Genomic DNA, 19,619 nt, shown 5'->3' on the forward strand with positions numbered 1-19,619 from the left:
CTCACCACCTCTATGTGAGCTCTCTGTGCTTCACTGCACAAATCTAGAGTCCGTATTTGTCAGCGTTGTGTTCTCTTGGTTTTACTTTCTGTCACACACAGCACACACAAAAAGATTAAGTTTGTTTAAGTTTCTCTTGTTTTTAATCCGTAAGTGATACTAAGAGAATTGTGACACAACTGTTGTGAAGTACAAGTGTTCCTCAGTAAGTATTCACTACACACTGTATATTCCTCTATTAAATATTAAGCAAGATCGTTATTTGGTAGTCAGGTTGCACCCAGTGTCATATTATTATTGTTATGATTAATTATGGGTAAAAATCTGAAAAATGCCTCCAAGCTCAGTGAGATACGAGAGGTTAAATGCCCAGGCTTGTGTGTATAGACGGAGTGGACACCAGATGCTGGAAGGAAAGGTCAGAGTGAGTAAATACTTGTGTAGTAGGCTATAACAAAGTAAACATTTAAATATGCTTCTCCTGAAATTTTGTTAACAGTGCTAAGCAAAGTTGGTTCAAAGGTATTATTCAGCTTGCCCATACAACACAGCTCTTATTTGTACGCTGTAACCCACTCTCTCAATCCTCAGCCCAGACTTGGTTTATAATTTATTATGGCATTTTTTAATTATTCAATGTTTGGGCCTCCATCCATGATTATTCAGAAAGTGATTTAGCCTCTCCCAGTAAAAAGGTCTCCCTAGTTCTAAAGGTCTACTGAAGAGCATTAGCTGTGTGTGAAGAATTCCCTCTCTCTCTCTCTCTCTCTCTCTCTCCCTCTCTCTCTCTCTCTCTCTCTCTCACACACACACACACACACACACACATCTTACTATCTACATGAGGACCTTCCATTGACATTATTATTAATGCAGCTAATTAATGCTACGCATGCATCTATATCTAACCCTAAACGAAAGGGAAGCTTTAGCTCGTTTAGTTTTCTTAAAGAAAAGCTGCAGCTTTTTTGTAAAAAAGAAAAAAAATTACTTGCGAGGACATTTGGTCCCCACCAAGATATAAAACATGCCCCCACGACACACACACATACACTCCCACTTGCACCCACTCTCTCTTTCAAAGTGTAATACTGTCCCCTGCAGGTCACTTCATATAACTAAACTAAGCATAAGATATTTGTGTTAAGGGGAGCACAAGTGAACTAGTTTACTAATAACAGGCAATTAGTGCATGAATCATACTGCACATAGAATTCAGAGATGACTGATTTAAAAGTAAATTAAAAGATATCAGACTAACTTAGTTGTACATTTCTGCTTGTCTACTTTCAACTTGTCTACTTTTCCACTTTCTCTGTGTTAAATAATGACAATGTATGCAAAACCAAGCCAATTTATTTAGTGTTCAGTTTTGTACTTTTTTTTTTTGCTTTGTTTTTACCCAATTTTCTCCCAATTTGGTCTTTTGCCAATTCCCTGAACACACTAACTGACTTCTTCCCCGTACATGGGCTCACAGATGCCAACAGTTAGTTAAGGGAAAGAGAAATGCCAAATAACTGACTCAGAGGACCAATTTTGCTCTTTCAGACTCCCAGTGATGGATGGCTATGGCATCATCAGGATTTGAACTTGCTGTCTCCTGATGAACGCTTTTTTTGTGCTTCTCGGGAGCCATTGTACATTGTTTAATCCCCTATAAACCCACACACACGTTTGTCTTACTATCCTTCCATTGCACTGATGACCTTCCATTGATAATTATTTATGTAGCTAATGAATGCTATGGTACACCTAAATCTAACTCTAATAATCTGATCGAACCCTCTAATGAAAGCTGTAGATTTGGAGAAGATAAAAGTCATTTTCCTAGAGGGGACCAGCCAAATATCCCCACAAGGACAAAAGTGTAAGATATTCCTATACTCGTGGGGACATTTGATGTCCATCAAGATATAAACACACAGTCTATTTCAGTAATGTCAAAACTTCTGGGTGTCAACGTTTTAAATTTGTTTGTAGATGACACACAGACATGGTGACTAAAGATGAATAATCCCTCTCTAACCTTCTACTGATCCCTTCGAGCTACTTTTGTACATTCTCCTTAATATCCTGTGATAATCCAGATGTGAGACAGAGACAGAGAGAGAGAGAGAGAGCGAGAGAGAGAGCGAGAGAGCGAGAGAGAGAGAGTATCTACAATTAACCTCAAACAGGAAATCATGGCTGGAAAATATTCATTTGACTTTCATGCTCATATTACTCTTAACATCATCCATTAAGATCCTGTATATCATTATGCGAAAGCTCACAGGAAGTGTCTTTTACACTTCAAGAGTAAAATCATTTGCAAAATCACATTCATTCTGGTACCTGAAACAAAATGAATCTTATTCTCAAATCTCAGAAGCAGCAGAGAAATGCCAATGAGAGGTAAACCTTATAATTATTTTATAAAGCCAAACAAATTCATTCATTAGTTATGCTGCCCCCCTACGGCGCTTCCTCAATCATTATAAATAGGGAGACTGTGTCTTCATCTTGTCTCGACTATAATGCTATAATTATCTTATAAGATTAGGTTGTATGTCTTGATGAAAATGATTACAGACTGATTGTTGGGGACTCGTTCAAAAACTAGTTCATTTCAGGATATATTCCACTAACTGACAAGAAATAAAATGTATACCCAGTTATGTTTGTCTTAATTCCTTATGAATGTATTATAAATGTGTTTCACCTTCCTGTGGCTTATATTCTGCTATTATTACATTCTGTATCAAATGAAGCTGCATCTCCGCAGGCTTCAAGCTTCAGTTGATGCATTCAGGTGCAGCGATTCGAAGCTCTTAGTGCATCTGCAAGGGATCATAACCTGAACGACAGGAGACTAATGATGGTTTGTACAAGTGCGTGAGTGGTCTAGGTGATAAGTAAGCACATAAACCTAAGCGCATAAACAAAAGACAGTAAGTAATGAAGGGACAAATTCAAAACTAAGTGCACAAATAATATAATAGCATAAATGATATAAAAAATATTAACAATGTTTTAATATAATAAATGAACATATAAAAACAATCACTAATAAAAATTAATGTAAGGTAAGTAGAGAGAAAGATACTAGATACTACCTGAAGAGGTGGGTCTTTAGACTTTTGTGGAAGGAACAGTGATACGGGGCTAGCCTGAGTGGAGATGGGAGTGTGTTGGACCTCTGAGGAGCCATGGTGCTGAAGCAGAGAGATCTTGCATTACGAGCATGTTTAAACCTCAGAAAAGGACACACCAAGTGCCCTGAGGTTGAAGACCTTAGTTGGCATGCAGGTCTGTAGTTCTGAACCAGAGTGCATAGATAATGTGGTGCAGCACCCTTTGATGCCTGGAATACAAAGACACATGTTTTGAAGTTGATTCTTGTGCAACATGAAGCCAGTGGAATGACCTCAGCAGAAAACTTTATGAGCGGAGGTTATGAGCCAGGTGAGCAGCAGCATTCTGAATGCTCTGTAGAGGAGATATGTCATATAAAGAGAAACTTGCAAGAGATCGCAATGGACAAATATCGAAAAAATATGTGTAGAATCTTTATTTTTTTATGCCATGAAGAGAAATCTGCAGCATATGGTGGTTGATATGATGTGAGGCCATCGTCCATAATCAAACCAGGATTTTTAGACATTCTTATCCAGATGGACTGTAAGGGTGACCGAAATGTCCAGCAGAAGGGAGTTCTTCACTGGTATATCAGTTCAGTTTTGTCTGAGTTGAGTTTCAGACGATGGCTCTTCATCTATGTCACTCTGCCGATGCAGTCTGTGAATGTAGGAGTATACAGTGATAGCAAGACATATCCACATTTTAGTATTTCAGTATTTTATTTAGGTGCAAGTTAACTGCAAATTTCAAATGTCCATTTTTAGCAGTGTGCTCAGCATGCGGTTGTAACATATAAGATTCAGATCAGGAGTGAGCTTCCATGTGCATAAGAGGTTTATTGCAGTTTACTGGAGATCAGGCCAAAAACAGTAAAATTGCAGTCTAATCTCAAAACACTGAATTAAGAAAAAGGTTAAACCACAACCGGGCAGAACCTGACAAGGTCAAATGGATAATCCAAAGAATTAACCAATAAATACTGCAAAGGTTCAGACATATTCAGGACAGGCAATGGAAACAAAGGCTCAGAATTTACTCAATCCAGTGATCGGCAAGACTTCACAAATACTTGTTAAACCAGTTAAGTTTCTTAACTAAAGTCAGGAAGTAACATGGAAGTTGAGTCAGAGGTCTATGCTTAAATTCTATGAGGAATTAAATTTTATGTCCTGGCCTGGCGTTACATTGGAACACCCACTCCATAGTGAGATCGGTAGTGTGTGTGGCCATATAACATGCACAAACACTGTTCTATCCAAGCACTGGAGCTATTCTTGTAGAAATCTGGTGCAGACCCGAGACTTGTATGTACATAGAAACATTCTCGACCAGCACAGTGTGTGTGCATCCATGAATACTTGTCAGATTCCTAACAGACTAGGCAGATATCATTTTGCCCCAGGTCATTGACGCAGTGTTTTTGCAATGCTGAGACATGAGGTCTGAGCTCAGTGTTGGATGCCAAGTTCAATTCCCAGAGGTGCCATACACTATCCATGGCCTGAGTCCATTATGTAGTGGCCAGAGTTTATGACTGTACTTTTACTAACTTGGAAAGACGGCATATGCCTCCCGAGCCAGGAGACTTCTGAGTCACACAGATTGGGAAGTTAGTATTTTACTCCAAGCTGTGCTGGCAAGCTTCATGTGCTCTGGGATGGTGGTGCTGTCACACAGCAAATGTCTTCTTCTGACTAACATTCATTCAGCATTTTAAAAAGTCAATTTGAGGCATAGACTTTTTATTATAACTGTAGGCAACGATTTTTGTTCTCTAGAGTGTCATTTTGTCTGCTACTGAACCTGTCAAGCTAAAGAAATATGATGCTTTCCAAATAACATCATCATTAGTGTAGTGAAAATTTTAATCCATTTAATGTGGGTCAAAAACCTGTTGTTCTTTCATCTAAAGGCTGCTCATTTTATAGAAATATATTATTCATTCATTCATCTTCAATAATTGATTTATCCGAGTCAGACTGGATCTAGAGCTGAACTTATCTCAGGAACATTGGCCACAAGGTAGGAATACATCCTGGATGGGAAGTCAGTGCATTTCAGGGCATCACACGCAGATACACATTCACACCAAGAATCAATTTAGAGAAAGAACATGTGAAACACCACAAAGACCAAAGACAGTAACCAGAGCTTGAAAATTGTCATTGAGAATAATAGTTCTCATAATTTAATCTCTGTGGCATATCATTGGGTTCATTACTTTGTTCTGTTTTGGAAACTCTTTTTCTCTTTGACCCACATATCAGCACACTGAAGACATTCAGCCATGTTACCCAAGAGGACAAGACTTTTTATATAATGGTTGCATAATGCTGTTTCCAGGACAATGGATAATGAGTTGAAAGGGTGTTCAAGTCTTTCATGTTGTGATAAAACAGAGATGTTAGAGGATAATTTCTGTCTCTTTTGCAAAGAGAAGGAGAACTGTGAGAACACTGTGGGGGAAGAAATTCATTAGAACAAATATTCAGATTGCCTAAGCCTGTGTGAAGATTCAGATTTGCCTGCAAACACAAAGCAAGACTTGTTTGCAAGCTTCCTGATAATGAGAACATAATAGCATCAGGCCACAAATGCATGCTGCTTAGTTAAAGTTTTGGAGTGTCTGTGATTAATGGAACAAGTACAAGATTTATCCAGCAAGCACTGGATGGATGGAGCTGGCATGTAAATACGTAGACAGCTGGAGTTATAGAAAAGATTTTAAATGCATCCTGGTTCACACATAAACGCATAAATGTCAGAAACCCTCGTCTTGCCAGACAGGAACTTTCACCTTATGCATGTGTGGGGGAAAATGAAGAATTTTATAGTTTTTCGAGTTTATATGCTTGTGTCTGTCTGTTATTTCCTTTTTCACTTGTCTGCCTGAGCATTTGTGTACATTTGAATGGCAAGTGTTGCCAATTCTACTACCACTTCAACTTCCAGTTCTACTATTGACTACCTGTATCTTTCATATAAAACCTTTAGGAATCTGCTAGTTACCTAGTAAAATCTGAGGTGAATGTCAGGATGGTTCACAGCTTGTTTCAAGAGAGAGTTCTAATTTCCTAAATGTGATGCTTCAGTTATTCATGGTCAGTGATCCTCTATCATTTCCTCACACTCATTAAATCCTCCTCTGTTGTCTGGACAGACAGAGCCTCCTTTCCTACCCTTACTACTTCATAAATATTCTCGATCGGGTTGTGCTATGTATTTGAGGAATTTGAGGAATATGAGGAATCTCTCTGTCTTATCTGGTGTCCATGTAGACCCCGACGGGCCAAACTGGGAAAAGAGTAATGCCAATATCACAGAGTTGGTATGACTATTACATAGAAATATTGGGCCTCATTTATCATTTATCTTTTAGTAAAGCTGTGTGTAAATGTTTGCATAAGCCAAACCAAACTAAAATGTTCCTCTGGATTTACAAAGGTTTCAGATTAGTTGCATATTTTGATGACCTGTAATGTGCAAAGCACATTCCCGACTCAGCTCATTTGCATGTAGTGACACCCACAAAATTCCATCACAGACAGGTGGGAGCATGAAACAAACAATCAGGGTAAAGGCTGAAATAATTAAAAAAAAAATTAATAATATATAATGTTAATAATAATAAGTGATCAGGCATCTGCTAGATAGATAGATAGATAGATAGATAGATAGTGTGATAATGTCATAAGCTGTCTCAAATCAGTTTTGTTTGTTATATTATTTGTATACATGTGTTTTTCATTTTGTTTCATTTCATCATTCATTAATGGTTCATTATATTTACTTTGAATATGGTTTATGAAAATGTGTTAGTTAATATAAATTTTGTGTTTGTTTTTGAGTAATATTGATGTTAAAATGATTTAAACACATGAATGGACATTTAACACTAAAATGCTTATGTATATAATTTTTGTTTCCCCTTTGTGTTTATATTGGTTTAAACCATTCGCTATAAAGGGATCCTCTTGCCTGATTGAGGTTGGTTTTTGTTTTTGGCTGAAACACCTCTGTGAGGAGGGTCATAGCTGGTGGTTTATTGAGTGTTTATGCTATGATTTTGAGACAATAAATCTCCTGTCGTAATGCAAGCAGTGTCTCCTGCCTTTTCTACGGTCACATTCCCACAGATAGATAGATAGATAGATAGATAGATAGATAGATAGATAGAAACTTTATAGTCATTGCACAGTACAGCTACTCAGCAACATAGTGCAGTTTAGCATCTAACAGAAGTGCAAATAGTAGCATTGTGCAAACTAACAAAGTGCAGGTTGAATATGTAAACATATATATACAGTAATAAATAAATAAATAACAAGGCTATGCGCAGTGTCTATTGAGTAGATAACAGTATGAATGGTAAATTACACTATGTTATAATGAAAAAACTAAATGTTATATTAGAGTATATAAGTGTTGTAATCCATGCAAATTATATAATTTGTAGTCAGTCAAGTCGAGGTTTACATTAGTTAGTCTTCTTATGCATAAATTTACACACACTCAGGAGCATGAGTAGGATACAAAAGTTTTTCCAAATTTACCTGATTTTCATGAATACCACATTACCCAATGGTAGTAGAAATTAGTCAGGGTCTTTACGATGACAAAATGCATAGAGACAACATAATTAACGTAACATCAGCCTCTCTCTCTCTCTCTCTCTCTCTCTCTCTCCCTCTCTCTCTCTGAGGGCTGCTAGTCCCCTGGAGGTGTATTTCACTGGAAAGTTACAGAGAGGCTTTGGCACAATCATTAAGAACGACAATAATCAAATATACCCTTTTATCTCCACTGTTGTGTTCATAATACCAGGTCTGTAAGTGCAGTAATAAACCTGAAGATTCTGGAAAGTGGGTTCAGTGGCAACCAAGCAGAGAGTCTTTGGTTTAGGGTAAAAGATTTTTTCGGTTCCCACATTCATGCTGAGCAACACACACACACACACACACACACACACACAAGCGTGTGCACAGGGGAAGCGCGCGCCACTGTGAGAGAGCGCATCGCTGGTCACATCAGTTGCACTCAGACAAATGATCACTAAACTGAATGATCACCAGACTGATTTGACTTGAGGAGTTGTATTTTTTTCATGTTCTCATGAAGACAATGCTGCTCACCAAGGGATGAAAGAGGAGTTTTCTGACCGAAACAAAATCTGCGGTCGTTTTCGGTAAGTCTGGTGTTTGCACTTGCCATCAACAAGTAGGTTGTTTTTGTGTTGTTGGTATCCAGTACAGGATGCAAATGTTCTTTATAACTCCTCAGAAAACGTATTGTTCCTCAGTAACATGTCAACTGTTACAGTGACTGGCAAATCTTTTGGGAAAAAAATACAATAATACAATCTCATATGATATGAATTGTCTTTTTAATGCAATAACTAAAAGGTTACAGTCATTACACTTATAAGACTAACTGACTGGTAACTTTAAACATTTAAAAAACATTTATAATGTATAAGAAGCAACAGTTTGAACTGTAATTTTAAGAAAACTAGGAAAAATGCTGATAAATAGCACATAAAAAACCCACAGTGTACCTGCTTTTGGATGTGATATATTTGCCTAATATAACTTTTATCTGAACACATTATATTAATAAAATAATTCTGTGCAGTGATCATTACAGGGTCAGGGTATTTTTCCATTTTTCCTTTTCACATTAGAAGGGGATCATGGTCACAAAGGTTTAAGGACTCTTAAACTGATAACTTTGGAATTTCTGTGGAAAGAGAGCAAGCATGAGCACTAGATTTTTATTTATTTATTTATTTTTTGTGGATCACAGATTACTGGAGAATCACTTTAAGGAGGCAGATGATGTATTAATACACATCTACTGCATATGTTTATGGGAGACCAATTAAGAATATAGAGTTACTTGTTATTTGCCACGTGATTTGTTGAGGTTTCTTGACCAGCAAAGAGAGAACATGTCACCTTGCCATGGGAATGTTGTTCTTAAATGAAGATGCAAGAACCAATAGTAGGCAGAAGGAATCAATAATAGTGACTTACAGGCTCTAACATAGGACTGGGTGATATAATATTTCTGCTGTGTAAGTTATGTGACGTGGATATTGGATACATGGATATTGTAATATATTTCTATCATTTTTGTTAATAATTACAAACTGACTGGAAGCACCTTAATCTTTAAAATTGTGAAATGTTAACAAAATGTTTACAGATTTACTTTTTTCTCCGATTCAGTGTTAAATATTTTTATTTATTTTTTATTAATAAATAAATGTTAGAAATCTAAGAAAAATACAAATATTATAAACTAATTTATTAATAATAAATGTTAACAGTAATAATTTTTTTATGCAGCACTACTGTATTGCTGGCAGGTTTTTTTTTTAGCAAACCTATATCTCATGATATCATAGAAATGCCTTTGAAAATAGTGATTTGATATTTTTGTCATATCACCCACCCCTATTCTAATGCTCTAATTACTGTGTATACTCTATCACTATCTTAAACTCTTAATTTAACAGCTTCAGACCCTCATATGTTGCTGAAGGACTAAGTAAATTAGTTTAAATTTCTCAGGCATCTAGGACCAAGAGTTGATCATTTTTGTTGGGATTATTTTTGTTGTGTATTTTGCAAACAATTAATGTAAAATCCACAAAAAATAAAGCAAGAGCCACAAATAAATAATAGCTGAGCAAAAATACCTCCATAAGTTAGTAAACCGAATGTAAAAATTGCGCACATCGGTATTCAGACCTCAGACCTAGCCATGGACTTAGAGTAAGCCTCTGTTACTATGTCTACGCAACTATGGCTACGCAAAGGGGCTGCCGCACATATCCTGCATTGCTTGGAGCATTGCTTGTTTGTGCACATCCTCAGAAATTAATGCTACATGTCCACTTGGGGCAATACCAACATATACAGTGGGGGTGCTGTAGCATGTGGTGGCATCAGGTGGTCAAGTAGTCAAATAAGATATTCCTGTGCCGCCCACGGATGTCTCGGCCCTCTTCTGCACCATAGTGATTATAGCCTTTAATCCTTCAGATACACATACAACTACATGAACAATGTTGCTCGTTTAGCAGCTGTATGTGCACATGTATGCATGGTGAAATTGAAGAATAGTTGCACCTTTTATGCACTACTCAGTCAGTTGAGTGGGGCAAAGTTTGTTCAGAAACAGAGGCATGTCTCAGTTATGCATAATTGGCATTATTTTATTAATTAATTCAGCAACTCAAGATAGCACTTTAAAAGCATGATAAGAATAGCCTACATCACATGGACACATTATGAGTTCATAGCCTTGACTTAAATCCACATTACATAGGCTATATTGTGTGCACAATTATCTGTGTGCACACAATATTAAAAAAAATATATATATATATTTCTAGTCAATAGTAGATATGTTTGTACACATGCATAAGCAAACTATACATGTATTCTTTAAACAAAATGTGTGTAAAAACCATTTATGTAATAAATTCAAACAGAGTTAAATGTTTTAAACAGACACAACACAAAACCATTGGTTAATTGTGCTTTATGTCCAATGTCTACTGCTCATTTATTTAAATAATCTTTTTTTATCCTTCTCTCCCTGTCTCTCTCCTCTCAGGAGGTGTCTGCCCTCGTGCCCCTGCACGTGTGAGCGAGTTATGGTTGCCTGTAAGGGTGTGTGGACAAAGCGGTTTTGGCGAGCAGTGTCTGGAGAGTTTTTGGCCATGTTGATCTTTGTGCTGCTCAGTCTGGGGTCCACTATCAACTGGGCAGCAACCACAAAGGACAGCACTCCTCCTCCTGACCTTGTTCTCATCTCTCTCTGTTTCGGCTTGTCCATAGCCACACTCGTCCAGTGCTTCAGCCAAATCAGCGGTGCTCACATCAACCCAGCAGTCACAGTGGCCCTGGTGGCCACCCGTAAGCTGAGCCTGGCAAAGTGCATTTTGTATTTGGGAGCACAGTGTCTCGGGGCAATAGTGGGAGCAGCTATCCTGTATGGTGTGACTCCTCCTGCTGTGAGAGGGAACCTGGGGGTCACCTCGGTCAGTTAGATAACATGATTGTATATAGGAGAAGCATGATGCTGAATTAGCAGCTTTTACATTCCCACCTCTCTCCATTTTATCCTTCGGTTTGTATGTCATCTTCTTATGAAGAATGTGTTGTATTTAATGATAAAAATTACTAAACATGGAATGAAGGTCTAAGGACATTTATTGTGGCAGTCTATAAATGTTTATGTGAAGCATGTTTTTTTTTGTAAAATATTTGGATTAATTTTTTAGCCAATGGTATTCAGTAAATTTGGGTTCCTTTGTGGCTTCAGAAAACTAATTTCTTCACAATGAAATCAACATATCTCATTATAAACATTGAAATGCCTCTATAAATAAGACCTTTATAGTTAGAGAGTAAAGGTAGTAGTTTTATGTTTCATGTTAGCCTCTTATTTCCAATGGTTACTGATAGACTTCTAAAATTGCCCTTAGACATCTATTATAAGTGAGTGAGTGAGTGAGTGATCTGCTTTTCTGTTCCATTCCTAGTCCAGGGAAATGGAACTCACACATACACTACAGATACAGTGAACTGGAATGCCAACTGCACCCCAGGCCTCCTCACCCAACATCAGTGCCTGTCCTCACTAATGCTCTTGTAGCTGAATGAGCACAAATCCCCACAGCCACGCTCCTAAATCTAGTGGAAATCCTTCCCAGAAGAGTGGTGACCATTATAGCAGCAAAGAGGGTCCAACTCCATATTAATGCCATGCCTTTGGAATAGGATGTTCAACAAGCATATATTTGTGTCATATTCAGGTGTCCAAATACAGTAGGCTACTTTTGGCTATATAGTGTATAAATAGGAAGATGGCAAGCATCTAATAAGAGTCTAGAATATTACCAGTATATTGATGCAAAAATAGTCCTCCTAGTTGTAATTATCTCATATCATTGGAAATTACTGAATTTAACAATATGGCTTCTATCCTCATTATTCAGTAGCTGATGAAATAGCACTTTCAGGACATCCTGTTTTCTTGCACAGTGAACTAAAGTACAGCTGTAATGTTATAAAATGTATCTGTCACTGGACAGGCCACGAAAACATTTTTTGTGCACTGACAATTTATTGAGTGCACAATTTAATGTGGCAACGAGATACTCATAATGTGTGCATCATATAGACTACTTTATCATACTCTTAATTTGCTAATTTGAATTGTCTAATTAACAATACAGTGAAAATCTCACACACAACTGATATACACTTTCGTATTCGGCAAATTCTACTTATGATCCCATTGTAACATTACCCACATTACACCTGAAGGCATGAATTCAACAAAACATTACAGACAGAAACAGTAATGTCCCATGCACAGCTGTGTCTAGTCTGTAAACACAAAGAGGAATATTTTATATACAGTAGAGCTCAAGATGGAATGTGTTCTTCATTAAATATCTTTCTCAGCTCCTTCTTACATCCTAATTGCTGTCCTACCCCCCTTTAGGTCACCGCTCATATCTCTGCTGGTCATGCCCTGGTGGTTGAACTCTTCATCACCTTTCAGCTTGTCTTCACCATCTTTGCCACCTGCGACCCAAAGCGCACTGACCTGAAGGGCTCAGCAGCACTGGCTATCGGCCTGTCAGTGTGCATCGGCCACCTGTTTGCTGTAAGTTTCTAACTCAGCTAATATAATTAACAGAGCAATAGATCCAGAAAGAATTACGGTGAATTGTGTAATGAATTATGCAATAAGCAACAGTACTTAGCACTGTATAGAATCACAGAAGAGAATTAGATGCATGTGGCTAATCACGTTGTTGCACACAGTGTCACAAACTTTTGTGCGAGTAAATGCTCAGAGTAAAGCATGCATAGTTGCTTTGCTCATCAGCCTATTGGGCATTTTCAGTGGATACGTGTGGCAGGTGTTTTTCAGGTCTCAAAGCAGCCTTCTTCCATGGAGAATTGTAACCTAGCTGTGCTGCAAAGTGTTGATATCAGGTTTATCCCAGGGGTATATGATGTGTGTTTGCCGCACCTAAGGGTGTTGCTAAGGATGAAGGATGTCCTCATTTTGCTCTTTACGTTCAGGCATTGCAGGATTAAACAGACTATATTGTAGAAATTGATTTTTCCCTGTATTTGCTGCTTATTAAACTCTAAGGAGTTGCACCCACATTGCTAAATCAACTATGTGGATTCTGTACCTGGAGGAGTTTCTTTAGTTCAGCTGTAATATGAATACTCCATATTGGCATCCACTTTTCAAAATCACAAACCTATTTACAACAGATACAGTTGCATACTCACTGTGATGGGCCCATGGCTGCAATCAACACTACAAGCAAGTGTGATTCAATGAATTTTAATGCAGCTTTAATGTGAATTAATGCTTGCAAGGGAACCCACAATTAAATTGCAATGATCAATAAAACATGCCACACATCACTGTAATCTGGCAAATCCCATCAAATACAAAACTCCTTAACCATCCTTCAACTGCTCTCCCATGTCCCTATATTTGGTTGTGCATAGATACAACATACAAAACACAGATTTCAAAAAAGTATTATTTGTATTATTATTTTGTATTATTTCCCCTACAGTTGAACTTGCTATTGTGTAAACTTCTTGCAACCATTACGGTTTAATATTTTGCACCTACTCATATTCTTCTTCCTCATTTTCTGTGGATGAGAAGCAACATAAATGCAACAACTAACAGATGGCAGTGAAGCTTATTGGTCTTCTTATAGAATCATATGCAAAATATTCCAATGAATATTAATGACTAGTGGGCAAAGTCAGACTAGAGCAAAAAAAACAGGCTGTAATTTAAAGTAGCAGAGAATTTTATTAAAAGCACATACACTGTCAGTGTACAGACAATCCACCTTTAAGTAAAGATTTTAAGTGTCTGAGTTAAGGAGCTTGTGTTATCTTCTGTTCTTTTCTCCTAACTCTGCCATGTGTATGTGTGTGTGTGTGTGTGTGTGTGTGCATGTTCCAACAGATCCCCTACACTGGTGCTAGTATGAATCCTGCTCGCTCATTTGGTCCTGCAGTCATCATGGGACAATGGGAAAACCACTGGGTGTGTCAAATATTTGCATATTAGGTGATATTAGGAGATGATAAAAGCATTAGAAGGTGATAAAAGCAATGCTTACCAGTGTTAAACATGCATGCAAACTTGAACAGTGCACGCCTGTGTGTGCCAGGAGGTTTTCCTATACGATTATAGTAAAGGTTGAACTGAGGTAGATTTATCATGCAGACATTTTGAGAACACCCACTGTTACATAAGGATCTGAGCCATATGTGTGTGTGTGGGGTGCTGTGCTTCTGTCTGAGAGTGTTACACTTAGGAGAGGAGTAAAGCTTCTATTTTGAGGCTATCTGGTTGACAGTGAAGGTCAGTGATAATGACTTCCTCAAAAAAGAATGTGAAGGCAAAGATATACAAAGCAACCAAGATCTCTGTCTGTACACACATATACCAACATAGGTTGTGGTCTTTCATGACAAAATGTGTGAAAATTATATTGCACTACAGGGATCAGAGGCCACTTGTTTATCAGGTTCACTGAGATTTATCATAGACAGATACCTGCAAGTTGACTCCAAAATTATTGCTTGTTAAGTTTTGAGATATTAGAGCATTGTATATCTCAATGTAAGCCAATGGCAAGGAGTGATGTTATGGACTCCTAGAGTCAAACAGCGCAAACATCATTGAGTTCTTGAAAATGAAGCTATAAGTAAGAAAGTATCTCTCTCTCTCGCACTGTCCCTCTCACAGGTGTACTGGTTGGGTCCATTAATGGGAGGTGTCCTGGCAGCAGCTCTATACGAGTACCTGTTCTGCCCTGACCCTGATCTAAAGAGACGCTATGGCAGCGTCATCTCTAGGACCTCCTTTCCCACTGCTCAGTTCCAAGGCATAGAGCCAGGCACTTTCTCCAGTGACCAAGCTCAGCTGATGATCAAGCAGCCAGCATTCACAGTGCTGGATGTGGAGCGTGCTGAGAGGAAGGAGAGAGAGACAGCTGGCGAGGTGCTGTCCTCTGTATGACAATTAAGATGCACTGAGGAAGAAGACCTGAGCTCTATACACTACACCACCAGCCAGCTCAAAGAGACCGAACTGTTATAGAGGTGTGTGTGTGTGTGTGTGTGTGTGTAAGGTCCCTGACACACCAATCTGATGATGATTGATTGTTCTATAAAACGTCACACTCAAACATACTATAGTGTACAGCTCATGTTCTGTTTCTGCACAAAAGCATATAATCATCCACACCAGGACGTAGTAGTACTGTGTATTTGTTATGAAAAAAAAAGCAAAAACTGAATGAGCCAGTAGCACAAGTCTATGTTCCAAATCACATAGAACTGTACTAAATAGTATGTTTAAAGAGAATTCTTCCCAATAGCATCAGTACATACAGTAGTGAACTATTATACAGTGCTGTGCTCTGCCTTTTTTTTTTTTTTTTGGGCAGAAAAAATACACTATATGGCCAAAGGTTTATGGACTCCTGACCATCACACCCATATGTGCTTGCTGAACATCCCATTCCAGATTTAATCCCCCTTTGCTGTTATAATAACCTCCATTCTTCTGGGAAGGCCTTCCCCTAGATTTTGGAGCGTGGCTGTGGGGATTTTTGCTCATTCAGCCACAAAAGCATTAGTGAAGTCAGGCACTGATGTTGGGTGAGGACATTTGGGGTGCAGTCAGTTTTCCAGTTCATCCCAAAGGTGTTCAGGGATCCGTACAGGCCATTCGAGTTCTTCCAGTCCAACCTTGACAAACCATGTCTTCATGGAGCTCACTTTGTGTACAGGGGCATTGTCATGCTGGAACAGGTTTTAGCTCCTTAGTTCCACTGAAGGGAAATTGTAATGCTACAGCTTACAAAGACAAATCCTCATGTGCTTCCAACTTTGTGGCAACAGTTTGGGGAAGAACTACATTTGGGTGTGATGGTTAGGTGTATACAAACTTTTGGCCATATAGTGTATCTAGCTACAGTAGCATTAAGTTTAATTTAGGTTAAAAATGTCAGTACACACTTGCTTGCAGAGCTTGCTTTCATTTCTCTTCTCCTGCATTGGTATACTACTACTACTACTACTAATAATAATAATAATAATAATAATAATACATTTTATTTGTATAGCACCTTTCATACATAAAATGCAGCTTTAAATGCTTCACATGTCAAAACAAAGAAAACATAAATAGAAGAAAAAAATTAACAAATCAAGAACAATAAAAATCAACAAGTGTAAAAAGTATAAAATTAGGAAACAATAATAATGATAATAATAATATATATAATAAAAAACAAAATTGGAAATAATAACTAAAAGACAAAATATATTAATCAAAAGCTAATTTAAAAAGATATGTCTTCAAATGCTTTTTAAAAATGTTAGTATTTGGCAATTTCAATAGTTAAAAGATTCTAGATTTTTGGGACATAATGGCTAACAGCTGCTTCTCCTGTTCTCTCAAGGTTTACATCAGAAACTCGCATTGGAAGACCTCAAACTACAAATTGAAACATATTTTGATAAACAGTCAGACAGATATGAAGGTGCTAAATCATACAGTAATTTAAAAATCAGTAAAACCTTAACCATAAAATCAATCCTGTACTTAACAGGTAACCAATGCAAATTAGCTAAAACAGGTATAATGTGATCTCTTCTCCTGGATCTTGTAAGCAATCGAGCTGCAGCATTGTGCACCAGTTGTAGTTTATCCAAACAATTCTTAGGCAAGCCTGTGTAAAGTGCGTTACAGTAATCAAGGAAAGAAAAAATAAAAGTATGAATCAGTTTCTTAGCATCATCCAGTGAAACAAAGGGTCGAATTCTTGCTATATTGATAAGATGATAAAAACAGGTCTTAGTAACGTAATTTGTGCGACTTAAAACTCAGTTCAGAATCTAAAATTACACCAAGGTTCTTAACCTCTGTCTTTTGAGGAGCCAGAGCACCTAGTCCTCTTACAGTTCTTTCCCCTGCATAATTTGGACCAACAATAAGAACCTGCGTTTTATCCTCATTAAATTTCAAAAAGCTTGTGTTCATCTGTGTCATTAGGCTCCACCGAGATATATAATTGATTGTTGTCAGCATAGAAATGGTAGCTTATCTCATGTTTTTGAATAATGTCACCCAGAGGCATCATATATAATATAATACTAGGCTAAGTTAGAACTTACAAATGCAAGATATAAAGTCCAAACAATGGCATCAGTGTTAAACACAGTGTAAAAACTACAGCCAATCTGTGTGAGAATAAATGTTGAACCACTCTAGGATAAAGACTGATATATATGATCAGGTAGGCCCAGAATAATAACCCTGAGAACATGCTGTATGAGAAGTGGCACAACACAGGCCTACATTCCACACTTCATCTGGTGGAATAATGGTGATTAACTCAGCCTTGATGAGACCACGTCTCTGGCATGATATGGAGTAGAGATTACAGATGAGCCACTTTTACAGCCCAAAACTTGAAACACCACATTACATATTTGAGCTATATTGGTTCAGATTCACATGCTGTGAAAATACTGCTGCTTACATTTGGGCCAGCATGCATGTGCCTAAATAAAATTTGGCCTATCTGGAAAGTGTGTACATTGCTGTAGTATGTCAATAGGCTTGCTCATGGTCTAGATATAAACTAAATTTATAACTGATATCCCAACAAGTGCTTCCATGAGATGGCTTGTTTTCTGGAAACAACTGAGGGTGAGATATGAAACCAGAGCACTGTTTTCTGTTTGCTGACTTTATAGATGTTCGATCCAAGGTCAAATGCCAGACCTATTGATTTTTATGTGTCTAGAAGGCCTCACTGTTGTCCTCCAACTGAGATATAGAGTCAGCATATAACTGACAACATTAATGGTTGAGACAGACCCTCCAACAAAAACACACAAACCTTACATGCACACACACATACATACACACACACTTTGCCAATATCAGAACTCAGACCATAGCCATTGAAATAATATTCTCTCTGTACAGTACTTTTACACACAGGCCCCTTTAATAGGAACACCTGTATACTGGCAGGTTCGCAATGCATAAAATCATGCAGATACAAGTCAAGAGAAAATGGTTACACACAATAGCATGAAAAACAAAAATAACATATTGGGTTCCTGTCAGCCAAGAACAGGAGTCTAGAGGCTACAGTGGGCAGAGGCTCACGAATCTGGACTCTTAAAGAGTTGAAAAAGACCAGTTTTGGTGAACACGTGCCCACTGAAGCGTCAGATTCCTGTTCTTGGCTGATAGGACTGAAATCCAGTGTGGTATTCTGCATTATTGTGTAGCCCATCTGCCTTAAGGTTCTTCATGTTGTGTTCTGAGATGCTTTTCTGTGCAACATGATTATAAAAAGTTGTTATTTGAGTTACTGTAGCCTTCCTGTCAGCTGAAACCAGTCTGACCATTCTCCTCTGTCCTCGCTCATCAATAAGGTGTTTCAACCTGTAGAACTGCTGCTCACTCGATGTGTTTTTTTTTTTTTTTTTTTTTGGTTGGTTGGTTTTCTGAAATACTCAAACTGGCTGGTCTGACACCAACAACCATTCCACAGTCGGAGTCACTAAGATCACATTTTTTTTTCCCTGTGCTGCTGTTTGATGTGAACATTAACAGAAGCTCTTGACCCGTATGTGCATGATTTTATGCATTACATGCTGCCTGATTGGCTGCTAACTGCATGAATATGAACATGAATATGTAACCATCCACTGATGTGCTCCCACTGAAGCGGCCTTGACTAAATGCTTTTGATGTTTAACTACATGTGAAAGTTTTATTTTTTTCTGAGTGTATTCAGTATGGTTTGGCTATGAGGTCATGGTTACAGTGATACTAATGGTGGTGAATTTACACCTACACCAAATTTTACTTCCTCAGTGCACAAAATAAGAAACACTCCCAGTGCCTTACTTTCTCTCTCTTGCACTTTCCTACTCTTCCTCAGTCTGTGATTTCTCTTTCTCTCTTTGGTACAGATTCTAATGTTTATATATGTGTGATGGACATGTTGTATATAGTTATATATAAACTATGGTCATTTGGTGTGCTAATGATTGATGACTAGTAACTGATTTATGATTTATCAGTTACTAAATTGGTATTCACAACTACATATATATACAGCTGGAGACAATACATTTTGGTATGACTCTAAGTCTCCAGACCCAGTTTTTATTTCTTTTTTATTAACTATTAATTTCTAAACATACACTATTTGACCATTTTTGTTACATGTGAAAAAAAAAAGCCACATCTGTGAAACTTAGAAGATTTTCTAAATTAAAGTTCTTGTAAATTTTTCTTCTTTTATTTCATCATTTTTTTCCCTAAAGGGACATATTACAATTCTTTTTTTATTGCTTTTTATTATTATTAGAATGGCCACTGTA

At 37.6% G+C, this 19,619-nt stretch overlaps 1 protein-coding gene across 1 annotated transcript; it reads left to right on the top strand.

Moving 5' to 3' along the window:
• Positions 1–8,142: 8,142 nt before the first annotated feature.
• Positions 8,143–18,306, top strand: aqp4 (aquaporin 4). The gene is made up of 5 exons (XM_026944583.3): positions 8,143–8,308; positions 10,747–11,173; positions 12,646–12,810; positions 14,158–14,238; positions 14,947–18,306. Exons 1-5 carry the CDS (start codon positions 8,262–8,264, stop codon positions 15,217–15,219), a joined length of 993 nt encoding a protein of 330 aa, XP_026800384.2. The 5' UTR covers positions 8,143–8,261; the 3' UTR covers positions 15,220–18,306.
• The last annotated feature ends 1,313 nt before the right edge of the window (positions 18,307–19,619 follow it).

Source organism: Pangasianodon hypophthalmus, chromosome 19 (genome assembly GCF_027358585.1).
Source record: "Pangasianodon hypophthalmus isolate fPanHyp1 chromosome 19, fPanHyp1.pri, whole genome shotgun sequence".
Classification (NCBI taxonomy): domain Eukaryota; kingdom Metazoa; phylum Chordata; class Actinopteri; order Siluriformes; family Pangasiidae; genus Pangasianodon; species Pangasianodon hypophthalmus.